The 12,955-nt window shown below is 51.7% G+C and overlaps 1 protein-coding gene across 2 annotated transcripts; it reads left to right on the top strand.

Moving 5' to 3' along the window:
- Positions 1–222: 222 nt before the first annotated feature.
- SOX3 (SRY-box transcription factor 3) lies at positions 223–1,560 on the top strand. 2 transcript variants are annotated; one of them, XM_042975154.1, is made up of 3 exons: positions 448–514; positions 581–1,229; positions 1,317–1,560. In XM_042975154.1, exons 1-3 carry the CDS (start codon positions 448–450, stop codon positions 1,558–1,560), a joined length of 960 nt encoding a protein of 319 aa, XP_042831088.1. The 2 variants fall into 2 exon arrangements, with proteins under 2 accessions (XP_042831086.1, XP_042831088.1); XM_042975152.1 differs by having other exon boundaries at positions 223–1,560.
- The last annotated feature ends 11,395 nt before the right edge of the window (positions 1,561–12,955 follow it).

Genomic DNA, 12,955 nt, shown 5'->3' with positions numbered 1-12,955 from the left:
CGTCACCGGGCCCCAGAGGGGCGCGGGGGTGAACGAAAGGGCTCCCCGAACTTTTTTTTTCCAGTGGGGCCGAACGGGGACTCCGTGATGATTGGCCAGGGCGCATCACTGTGAGCCTGTCAATCACCGGGCCTCCCGGTGGCGAGGGGCGGACCGAGTCCCAACCCCGGGGGATCCGAGCAGGTATATAAGGGACCCGGCGAGCGCCTGGCCAGACTGCGAATGCGGCCAGCTCGAGACAACGCATCAGGTGCGACTAGCCTGCGGGTTCCTGCCGACTTGGCGCGGAGCACTTTGGCAAGCCTGCCCTTCCCGCCTGACCCGCCGGCCCCCCGGCCCCCAAGCGCCCCTCCGACGGAGTCCCCAGGCCTTTTCACCGTGGCCGCTCCAGCCCCGGGAGCGCCTTCTCCTCCCGCCACTCTGGCGCACCTTCTTCCCGCCCCGGCCATGTACAGCTTGCTGGAGACCGAGCTCAAGAACCCCGTGGGGCCACCCGCCCCAGCGGCAGGCGCGGGCGGCCCCGCAGCCCCCGGCGGCGCAGGCAAGAGCGGCGCGAACGCAGCCGGCGGAGCGAACGCAGGCGGCGGCAACGGCGGGGGTTCGAGTGGCGGGGGCGGGGGCAGCGACCAGGACCGCGTGAAGCGGCCCATGAACGCCTTCATGGTGTGGTCCCGTGGGCAGCGGCGCAAGATGGCCCTGGAGAACCCCAAGATGCACAACTCCGAGATCAGCAAGCGCTTGGGCGCCGACTGGAAACTGCTGACCGACGCCGAGAAGCGGCCGTTCATCGACGAGGCCAAGCGACTGCGCGCCGTGCACATGAAAGAGTACCCGGACTACAAGTACCGGCCGCGCCGCAAGACCAAGACGCTGCTCAAGAAGGACAAGTACTCCCTGCCCGGAGGCCTGCTGCCCCCCGGCGCCGCCGCCGCCGCCGCGGCCGCCGCGGCCGCCGCCGCCGCCAGCAGCCCGGTGGGCGTGGGCCAGCGCCTGGACACGTACACACACGTGAACGGCTGGGCCAACGGCGCGTACTCGCTGGTGCAGGAGCAGCTGGGATACGCGCAGCCCGCTACCATGAGCAGCCCGCCGCCGCCGCCCGCGCTGCCGCAGATGCACCGCTACGACATGGCCGGCCTGCAGTACAGCCCCATGATGCCGCCCGGCGCCCAGAGCTACATGAACGCCGCCGCCGCCGCCGCCGCCGCCTCGGGCTACGGGGGCATGGCGCCCTCGGCCGCCGCCGCCGCGGCCGCCGCCTACGGGCAGCAGCCCGCCACCGCCGCCGCCGCGGCTGCCGCCGCGGCCGCCATGAGCCTGGGCCCCATGGGCACGGTGGTGAAGACCGAACCCAGCTCGCCGCCGCCCGCCATCACGTCGCACTCGCAGCGTGCGTGCCTCGGCGATCTGCGCGACATGATCAGCATGTACCTGCCACCCGGCGGGGACGCGGCTGACGCCGCTTCGCCGCTGCCCGGCGGCCGCCTGCACAGCGTTCACCAGCACTACCAGGGCGCTGGGACTGCCGTCAACGGAACGGTGCCGCTGACCCACATCTGAGCGCCCGCCTGCGCGCGCCGCCCCTCCGCCCCCATCCCGCCCCGCACCCCCGAGTTGGGACGCCTTGTTGTTTAGCTTTGCTTGCCTGGGACCGTTGCCTTGTACCGATGATGGGGAGGACAGAAAGTTTTGCCGTAGCTGTCGGGTTTTGTACGAAAGCAAAAAGTCCGGAGCAGCGGAAGTGGGACTTTCTAGAGCTCGCCTGCCCCTCGCCGCTGCCCCTCCCTCCCCTTTTGTAGGCTGGGAATCGCTGTGATGTTTGCAGAGAAAAAGCAGCCCCCCCCTCCTCCTCCTCCCGGGTTCCTGGGTTTTTCTGTTGCATTTGAAAATGTTGTCTCGTTAGTTTGCTGTTAGCCGAGGAGTGAGTGAATAGGAGAAGCATACTCTCGGGTGAGGCTGGCCTGAGAACTGCAACGCCTCCTCCCCCTGTCGCGTTGTAGCGGTTTTCCTGGTGGGTTCTTGCGGGGGGAGGGCGCTGACCGCGCGGAGTGGCGCGGCAGCCGAGGCCGATGTTAATTTATAGCCGGGTGTGCGTGTGTCTCCCGCCTCGCCGCCCCTGGCCGCGGGACAGCTTCTGTCCAGTCCGCATTTAGGCTGTTGAGTTGGTGATTTCTGCCGTGATCTGTTTGATATTTCGTCGCGCTAATGTATTCAAATTTCGTTTGGGTGGTGGGGAAGGGGGTATTTTGTTTCAGGTTTTTCAAGGTTTTACTCTTAATTCCTAAATGAGAGATCAATAAATTTTATAACCAACGTGATGGAGTCCTGATAATTTTGCGGGCCTGAAACTTTACGTGCGGGTTGGGAAGGGGACTTTCACTCGGTATTAGAACCTTGGCCCCGTCCCGGGGGGAGGCGAGCGTGATCCGAAATGCTTTCCGACTCCTGGTCAGCCAAAACACCTCGGCTCCCAATCTTTTCTACGGAAACTCGGAGGAGCAAGCGGCGGGTCTTCCGGGAGCGCCTGCCGGGAGCCGACGGACGCTAGCCTCGGCGGACACCCCGCGGCCACGCACTTGTTGATAGCGGCGAGCGTCCGCTGGAGGAGTGTCTGCGGCAGCGGCCACGCGGGGCGGGGAGGGGCGGCCCGCGGCCGCGGAAACCGGCCCAGAGAGGGGGCACCTGTACCTCTGTGCGCTGGGGCGGGAAGACACTTGAGCCGAGCTGAAATATTTACAAAACGAAAACCCTTCGGAAATCTCAGTTACCCTATTAAAAACAAATGGTTACAGGAGTCCCTGGCAGAAAGTAAGTACATTTGCACCGTGGTGGCCTAAGCGGCGGGGCTAGCATTCAGCCCCAGAAGGTGTGGTTTTAAAAAGTACACCTTAGACTTGAAAAGCTCTCCAAAACTCCTCCGATGGCGTTTTCTTTTTGACTTGTCAACCCAGACCACTTATTTGTTTTCTAGAAGAGGCCCTCTCTCATCCCAAGCCTCGAGCCCTCTCTCTACTCCTCCCTCCCTCCTCCAACCCCCCCCCCCCCCGCCCGCCCGCCACTTTCCCCCAATCCCTGACCCTTAGGCATTCCACTGTGCCCCCCGAAAGGCCTTTGGTTTCGCGCCCGGCCACATGGCCCCAGTGTATCTGTTTGGGGCCTAGGAAGAAAACAAATAGAACCACTGTTTTTTTACCCCCTCCTCAGCTGTTTGAGGTGATTTCCTTAATCCCTTTAATCCTGTTACCTCGCTATCCCAGAATAACTAAACTCGGTCTTTCCAATAAGCTTGGCCTGGTGCACTGTTTTTATCCTCATCCACTCTTGATCACAGGTTTCTTTGCTTGAGGTCTGCTGGGACTCGGGGCGACAGAATCTCCCATAAATTGGTCCGAATTCCACATTTCCAACCGGCTTCCTTTGTGCGGGCCGGCCATTCACCTGCGGGCCTGGGCGGGCCTCAGGGGGAGGGGCAGAGGCTTTCTGCAGCTTCGGGGGTCTTGCCCGCTTTTTACACATCACTGCGGATCCCGGAGACTAAGCTCACCACGCCTCTCCAAGAAAGGTCCCGTCTCCCAGAGAAGGCAGCGTCAACCCTCCCCCGCAGACGCTGGCATGCTCCCCCCCCCCATCCCCGCACCCCACCGCACCCCACCCGGTACTTAGCACTCCTTACCCCCACTCCTTACTTAGCAGTGGGAGAGCAAGCCGCGGTGATTTACAGACCCCCGGGCGTTGCCTCCGCCCGGTGCCCCTCTCCGCCCCGCTGCCGTCCGGACTGGGCTCGGGCTCGGGTCCCCGTCCCACTCCTTCCTCTCCCCATCCCGGGGTCACAGACCTGGAGCCCCCCTGCCCCTGGCTGCCACACTTGCCGGCCCCCCACCGTCGCCCCCGTGCTCCAGTGTCCGGAGGGCGGGAGGAACCTCTCTTGTCGCATCCACCCCCCCTCTACGTATCTCTCCCAGTGTTTGGGCCTCGGTAAAATACCTGGCCGTAGGTTACTCGGGGGTTCAAATTGCTACCAATTGTGGACACAAGTTTGGTCTGAAATGACTCCAGGAAAGGGACGGTGAAAACAAGCAATTCCGCCCCACTGAGGGGGCGGTGCCAACGGGGAATAAACTGACGCTGCTGCTCTCGAAGAGTCCATTGTGCTGCTGCCTTCTGAGAAGTGCCAGGGTCACCCTTTCAGCGGGCTTCATATACTGTTCGCTCCCTCTCTAAACATCCACGGCTTTGTGCTCCACTTTGTCCGATTTCCAAATTGCCTTTAAGAAAAAAGATTTCATCCGTCAGCACATTTGGAGGATTTAAATACAGATGAAAGATCTTTCAAAAAAAAAAAAACCAAAAAACAAAAACTTCAGCAGGAGGGAAGAGAAGGGAACGGAGCTGGACTGTGAAACTTCCATCCTTCAGGCCAGAGTTTTCGCCCTAGAGCACCCCCTCCCTGCTCCCACGCTTCTCCTACACCCTTCTTGCAGGACAGCCGCCCCTTAATCTGTTTGACGGTTTGGGGTTCTGGTAAGATTCAGTTTGAAGCAAGGGTTCTGCTCTTAAATGGCAACAACAACAAAATCTGGTCAAATCCCAACTCCTGCCTCCTCGAGCTTGTTTTACACGAGGTAACTGGCCCCGAAGGGGGAAATAGCGCTGGGGATTGCATAGCTGGGGCACAGAAGAACCACACTCCCAGTGCCTGGAAGGGTTTCCGTTCCACCCCAAGACGGAGAAAAACCGATGAAATCCCAGCCCCAGCTGCCTCTCAAGCCCACCATGCGGCCCAATCTCTATAGAAAAGAGGGGATTCCTGGCAAGGACACCTAGTAGCCACCGCTTGGTGAATGGTGAAGTGATAGCCGGGAGCCCAGGGTCCTTCCACAGTGGAAAAGGCCAGCCCGTCTTTCAGCTTTCTGCTGACAGGAACAAAGCCACCTCGTGCTGAGAATTCTCCCACATAGAGATTTTCTTTCCTGTCCTCTCCACACAACTCCCCTCATTAATCTCCCTTCCAGAAATCTAGAGGGGGAGAGGGCACCCGAAACGCAGGCCAACGTTTATAAACAGATGTTCATCACAGAATGCCTTATGATGGTGAAAGTTCCACCCAACCTAAATGTCCAACAAATAAGAAAAGGTTATTTAAAATATGTTTTCAAAAAAGGCTTCTTTGCAGATATTACAAATGGTGTGTGGAGAGATTTTAATCACAGGGAAATGTTTAAAACACAAAGTGAAAAGAGCAAGATACACAAAGTGTGTTCAGTATGTATGACCTATTGAATAATAAGTATATATGACCGGGAAAATATGCAAGAACGCCAGGTAGTGTTATGAATACTGGCATGAATACTCCCTTTTATGTTCTCAGACTTTCCAATTTTCTCTGATAGGATTGTATTCCTGTTATCACTGGAAAATGCAGCTTTAAAATCATTCTCTTCCTATCACAAATACAGAAACGTGTCTCCTGGTGAAAGAAGAAAGTTCCAGCTTTCCCTGCATTTGTTTTGGGGCAACGAGGGGGCAGGGAGCCCCAGGAGCAGTAATCTTCCAGCTCTCCTCTGGGATGGGGCCTGCCCGGATCACAAGCAGGACAGCCGGTCAGAGCAACCCACCCCCCTCCTCCGCCAAGCACCTTCCTCGGTAAGCAGGGGCAGGACCAGATTAGTGCTGGCTCCGTCATTCTTCAGACCCACTCACTGGAGAAAAAGACCTCCTTGGGAGCCAAGCTGAACAGCCTGGGCTGCAGAAAGCAGGGGCCACTGAGAAACCAGAAGGCTCATAAACAAGGGGGACTGAGCAACCCTCATTACCCTCTTGGGAGAGGGGCGGAGAGTAAGCCCCTGGGTCGGGTCCCAGGCCAGGCCAGGCCAGGCGAAGGAAGGGCTAGGTGAGTACCCCCAGCCGAATGGAGCACGATATGCTGCGTTCCCCACCCCCGCCCCCCACCCCCACCCCCGTGGCCACCAGCCCCACCCACGATGCTGACATTTCTTGCTGGACCACTGCCATAGCCTCTGACCTGTTCCTGTTTTCACTCTGCTCCCCACCGCTTCATTCTCTGTAGAACCTACCTCCACTTTTCAAACGCAAATGCTATCATCCACACTTCCCTTCTCCATGACCTTCTGGTAGCGCCCTATTTGTTGCCCTTGGAAAAACATCCCAAAGCTCTGCTTGGTCTAACTCCTGCCCATCTCTTTGAGCTCAACTATTCCCTCCCTCAACCCCAGCCCGAATTCCTTTGGGCGATGCTTGTTGAGTAAATAAATGATAGTTCCTGATCGTTTCCCATCGAATCCAATTTTAAAGTCCACTCATTGACGTAGATAAAGATTGTTGGGCACAGTACATATTTAATTTTGCGGGAGTTCATCTGGGGGATTTCCCCGAATCCGTGCATGAAATGTAGACTTTCTGACAATGGAATCTACTAGCAAAAATATATCATTTCTTTCCTGCCTTGGGGCTTTTGAACTTGCTGTTCCCTTTTCCAGGAATGTTCGTTCCCAAGCTCTTCCCTCAGATAGTCTAATGCCCTCCAGAAGATCTCGGTTCAAGCAGCACCTCTTCCAGGAAGCCTTGCGTGATGCCTTCCTCCAGGATAGGACAGATCTCCTTGTCATAAGCTCTCATAGCAGTGGGTTACTTCACAGCACTGATCCTAGTGGTCAATTTACATTTATTTGTGCGATCCTGTCTATTACCTGTCTCTCCTTGTCTGTAAGTTCTATGAGAGCCAAGACTGTGTCAGGTTTGCTATCGGTACCTAGCACAGTACCTAGTCCATCGTAGGCTTTCAAAAACAGATGTGGGATGTTCCATGCACGTTTTAGGAAGGGGGTTTTGGGGGCCCTGAAGCTAATGGGATCAGCGCAAGCCCATGAAAACCCAAACCGAATTTGCCACCTTGGTTCCGTCCCTGACCAGCCGTAGGCTCCTGAGGGCATCACTTACCGAGTCTCCATGTCTGCGGATGTTGAGGGGGAACAACAACGTCTCTGGTCTGTTGTGATGGTTCAAAACGAAACAAAACAAAATGCTCTGACGACTCTTCAGGGAGGCGCTCAGCTCGTGCTCTCTGGTCAGATTCTGTACTTCCCACCGTCACACGTGACGTTCCTCACCTGCTGAGGCCAGTTCTGGTTACGGAAAGAAGGGCCAAGGAAGACATCGCCGTTAAAAAAAACCAAACCCAAACCATATGACACCCAAAGCATAAACACGGAAGATAAAATAGACAAATTGGACTTGGTCAAAATTAAACGTTTTTGCCCCAACCGGACACCGTCAAGAAAGCAAAAAAGACAGCCCACAGAATAGGAGAAAAAAATGTACAAATCATATATCTCATAAGGAGCATGTAACTAGACTATATAAAAGCTTAAAACTCAACAATAAAACAATTGCCCAACTGAAACTGGTCAAAGGCCTCGAACAGGCATTTTTCCAAAGAGAACATGCAAATGGCCAGCAAACGTGTGAAAAGACGCTCAACATCATTTGTCATCAGAGAAATGCAAATCAAAACCGCAATGAGGCATCCCTTGACTCCAACTAGGGTGGCTATAGTAGTAATTTAGAAATAGGCAACAACAGGGGCGCCTCGGTGGCTCAGTCGGTTGAGCGGCCGACTTCGGCTCAGGTCACGATCTCGCGGTCCGTGAGTTCGAGCCCCGCGTCGGGCTCCGTGCTGACGGCTCGGAGCCTGGAGCCTGTTTCGGATTCTGCGTCTCCTTCTCTCTGACCCTCCCCCGTTCATGCTCTGTCTCTCTCTGTCTCTCTGTCTCTCTCGGTCTCAAAAATAAATAAACGTTAAAAAAAAAAAAAGAAATAGGCAACAACAAGTGTTGCTGAAGACGTAGAGAAATTGGAATCCTTCCACAGTGCTAATGGGAATATAAAATAGGAAAGTCACTTTGAAAACAGTCTGGCGGGGGCACCTGGTTGGCTCAGTCGGTTAAGCACCCGAGCTCAGGTCACGATTTCACAGTCCGTGAGTTTGAGCCCCACACCAGGCTCTGCCCTGACAGCGAGGAGCCTGCTTTGGATCCTCTGCCTCTCTCTATCCCTGCCCCGCTTGTGCACATGCCCTCTCTCTCCCTCTCTTTCTCTCTCCCTCTCTTTCTCTCTGAAAAAAAAAAAATAAATAAACATTAAAAAAAAAACCAGTCTGGTTGTTCCTCAAAGGACTAAACATTGAGTTACCATAGGACCCAGAAATTCTGCTACGAAAAACCGAGAGAAGTGCAAACATAAGTCTACACAAAAATTTTTGCATTAATATTCAGAGCAGCACTATTCAGAATGGTCAAAAAGTAGAAACAACCTAATCGTCTATTAACTGACTGATGGAGAAGTAAAATGTGGCATATCCTTACAGTGGAATATTATTCTGCAGTAAAAGAGAATCGTCAAGTACTGTGTATACACACAGTTTAGTATACATATGTATATTACCTAGCTCTGTCAACTGATAAGAAGGGCCTAGAAGCAAAGGCTTCCCAGTAGCAATAGCACACCTAGTGTCCAGATCTGAGCTTCCAATATCATTCTTCAATGAAAAGAACCAGGGTTCTTTGGGAAAATGAATGCTTCTAAGACTGAGGCCAAAAATATACAAACGGAGAGGCGCCTGGGGGGGCTCAGTCAGTTGAGTGTCTGACTTCGGCTCAGGTTATGATCTCACGGTTTGTGAGTTCGAGCCCTAGGTCAGGCTCTGTGCTGACAGCTGGGAGCCTGGAGCCCGCTTCAGATTCTGTGTCTCCCTCTCTCCCTGCCCCTCCCCCGCTCACACTCTGTCTCTGATTCTGTTTCTGTCTCTCTCTCTCTCAAAAGTAAAATAAAATATTTTTTAGAAATGTAAAATAATATATACAAAATGAGTCTGAAGCATCCTGTAGTGCCAGAAAGCACGGAAAGGTAAGAAAGAAGGCAAGGAAGGAAGGAAGGACCACAACAATGGAGGTTGTCAAAGGGACACAGGAGCCCACTAAAAGAGCTCCCAGGGACCAAATCTGGAACAATCTAAGCAAACAAGTTAATAAAGTAGTATTGAATTACAACCCAAATTATACAGTAAATATGCATGTATCCATACTGATATAAATAGGTAAAGGCATGAATGAGAAGAAGGGAAGAGACAAATCACTGCAGAAGAAGCCTAAATGTTTATGTCAAAAAAATAGTTTATGTAAACGCCCTGGCTTCAGGGAGCATACCTCCCCCTCCCTTAAGTGTGGGCTCCTTAGAGTGACTACCTTCCAAACAGAAAAGTATGGAAAGGGGGAAAAGAGTAACTTTGCGGTGGAGAAACCTGACGAACTATGCCTCAGCCAGATCAAGGTCAACATCAACAGTGATAAAGTCATATGGATAGTACGTACCCTTGATATGATGTGATGAAAATGGCACTTTTCCTCTAGTGGCCTTCCTCCCAAACCTCATAATCAGTACACTAATGAGAAAAACATCAGATCAGTCCTAATTAAGGGACATTCTACAACATATCTGAGCAGCAATCCTCGAAACTGTCATCCTAGAGAAGGAAAGTCTGAAACTGTCACAACCAAGAGTGGCCAAAGGAGACACGAGTACTTAATGTAATGTAAATGTAATGTGGCATTCTGGATAGGATCCTGGAATTGGAAAAGGACTTTGGGGGGGGGGGGGAAATGAAGAAATATGAATAAAGTATGGTGTTTATTTGGGAATAATATATCAATATTGGTTCATTCATGTAACATACGTACCATGCTAATATAAGATGTTAATGACCGGGGAGGCTGAGTATGGCGATACATGGGAACTCTCTGTATTCTCCTCCCAATTTGTCCATAAATCTTCAGCTATTGGTAGGAGAGGGTGTTCGGCAGGCAGCCAATCTAGCACGAGGGGCTCTTGCACTAACCTCAAACCCAAATGCATTCTCCCAACCTCAGTGAACTAGCATTTGGGTCTCCTGCCTCTGTTCAATGAGTTATACAACTCTCTCCTAAGCCGCATTTAATAAGTTTTACTGTGTTTCTATCTATCCACCAGGAACCTCTTCTCAGTTGGAGGGTAGATGGAAAGGGACAAATCATTATCAAAAAAACCCCAAAATAATCCTTTCAGTTACTAAACCCCTAAATAAATTCTCCAATTAGGTTCTTCTGGTAGCAACTCTGCTCAAAACTCATTTTATTTTATTTCTTAATTTTTTTCAAGTTTATTTATTTATTTTGAGAGAGACAGAGACGGCATGAGCAGGGGAGGGGCAGAGACAAAGGGAGAGAGAGAGAGAATCCCAAGCAGGCTCCGCAACGTCAGCACGGAGCCCAACGTGGGGCTCGAACCCATGAAACCATGAGATCATGACCTGAGCCGAAACCAAGAGTTGGATGCTTCACGGACGGAGCCACCCAGGCACCCCTCAAAACTCAATTTAGGGCTAGTATCCAAAATCTATAAAGAGCTCACCAAACTCCACACCCGAAAAACAAATAACCCAGTGAAGAAATGGGCAGAAAACATGAAGAGACACTTCTCTAAAGAAGACATCCGGATGGCCAACAGGCACATGAAAAGATGTTCAACGTCGCTCCTTATCAGGGAAATACAAATCAAAACCACACTCAGATATCACGTCACGCCAGTCAGAGTGGCCAAAATGAACAAATCAGGAGACTATAGATGCTGGAGAGGATGTGGAGAAACGGGAACCCTCTTGCACTGTTGGTGGGAATGCAAATTGGTGCAGCCGCTCTGGAAAGCAGTGTGGAGGTTCCTCAGAAAATTAAAAATAGACCTACCCTATGACCCAGCAATAGCACTGCTAGGAATTTATCCAAGGGATACAGGAGTACTGATGCAGAGGGGCACTTGTACCCCAATGTTTATAGCAGCACTTTCAACAACAGCCAAATGATGGAAAGAGCCTAAATGTCCATCAACTGACGAATGGATAAAGAAATTGTGGTTTATATACACAATGGAATACTACGTGGCAATGAGAAAGAACGAAATATGGCCCTTTGTAGCAACGTGGATGGAACCGGAGAGTGTGACGCTAAGTGAAATAAGCCATGCAGAGAAGGACAGATACCATATGGTTTCACTCTTATGTGGATCCTGAGAAACTTAACAGAAACCCATGGGGGAGGGGAAGGAAAAAAAAAAAAAAGAGGTTAGAGTGGGAGAGAGCCAAAGCATAAGAGACTCTTAAAAACTGAGAACAAACTGAGGGTTGATGGGGGGTGGGAGGGAGGGGAGGGGGGGTGATGGGTATTGAGGAGGGCACCTTTTGGGATGAGCACTGGGTGTTGTATGGAAACCAATTTGACAATAAATTTCATATATTAAAAAAAAAAACTCAATTTAAAAGTGAGTACAGGGGCGCCTGGGTGCCTCTGTCGGTGAAGCGTCCAGCTCTTGATTTCAGCTCTGTTCATGATCTCATGGTCTCATGGCTTCGAGCCCCACGTTGGGCTCTGTGCTGATAGCTAAGAGCCTGGAGCCCACTTGGGATTCTGTGTCTTCCTCTCTCTCTCTCTCTGCCCCACCCCCAGTCATGCTCTGTCTCTGTCTCTGTCTCTCTCTGTCTCTCAAAAATAAATAAACATTAGGGGTGTCTGGGTGGCTCAGTCACTTAGGTGCCCTACTCTTTTTTTTACATTAGTAGATTTTTTTTTAAGTTTATTTATTTATTTTGAGAGAGACAGAGAGAGCGCCAGCAGGGGGAGGGGCAGAGAGAGACAGAGAGCAGGGTCCACGTGGTCAGTGCAGGGTCCAGTGTGGGACTGGAACTCACAAACCATGAGATCATGACCTCAGCCAAAATCAAGAGTCGGACAGTTAACCCACTGAGCCACCCAGGCACCTGTAAGTCCTTAAACTTTTATTTATTGAAAAAAAATTTTTTTTACGTTTATTTCTTTTTGAGAGACAGAGAGAGACAGAGTGTGAGTGGGGGAGAGGCAGAGAGAGAGGGAGACACAGAATCTGAAGCAGGCTCCAGGCTCCCAGCTATCAGCACAGAGCCTGACCCGGGGCTCGAACCCACAAACCGTGAGATCATAACCTGAGCCGAAGTTAGATGCTTAAGTGACTGAGCCACCCAGGTGCCCCAGTCATTAAACTTTTAAAGTGAAGAGAATGAATTTTTATATGTGACTTTAGCTTGGCACTCCATTATTCTGGATATGATCACAATCATTCATATTCATATCACTTTTTTTTTTTTTAGAGAGAGAGAGAGTGAAAGTAGGGGAGAGGGGCAGAGGGAGAGAGTGTCTCAAGCAGACTCTATGCTCAGCAAGGAGCCCAGTGCAGGGCTGAATCCCATGACCCTGGGATCATGACCTCAACCGAAATCAAGAGTCAGAGCTCAACAGACTGAGTCACCCAGGCGTTCCTCATGCCATTTTTTTTTTGAAGTTTATTGTTTTTAGTGATCTCTACACCCCACATGGGGCTCGAACCCACAACCCTGAGATCAAGAGTTACGTGCTCTTCCCACTGAGCCAGCCAGGCGCCCCCATGTTCACATCACTTTTGTTCAAATGAACTAGTGCTCCATCAAATTTAGTGTGGTTTTGTACGGTAATAAAAGCCAATCCCGTCTCCTAATATCGCTCAAGTGAAAAGAATTCCTTGTTGCTTTACTAACTGCTCAATTAAATTACCATCGATGATTCCCAAGCACGTAGTTTGAAACGTTCCGAATTAGCCCGTGCAGCCTGTTTCAAAAAGACCTCTAAGGAGCCTTCTACCTTTAAGATTCTTCTCTGAATCTCGATGTGCAGGAGCAGAATATCTGTAAGGTCAAAGCCCAAGCGGTTCAGCAAAACTTGGCACGGTAACAAGCTTCTGTGCTCACACCCTGGGTAGGATACTAGTGTCAACACCTCGGGCAGGGCCGATAGAGCTGTCTTTCAGTCTGTCTGCAGGCCGTGTTTACATTCTGCAGGTTAGC

Source organism: Panthera tigris, chromosome X, assembly GCF_018350195.1.
Source record: "Panthera tigris isolate Pti1 chromosome X, P.tigris_Pti1_mat1.1, whole genome shotgun sequence".
NCBI lineage: Eukaryota > Metazoa > Chordata > Mammalia > Carnivora > Felidae > Panthera > Panthera tigris.
This window is presented reverse-complemented; position numbering and strand designations above follow the sequence as displayed.

Bases quoted from the DNA above. Each gene is read 5' to 3' on its own strand.
- SOX3 (XM_042975152.1), top strand. From the start codon at position 223: ATGCGGCCAGCTCGAGACAACGCATCAGGTGCGACTAGCCTGCGGGTT.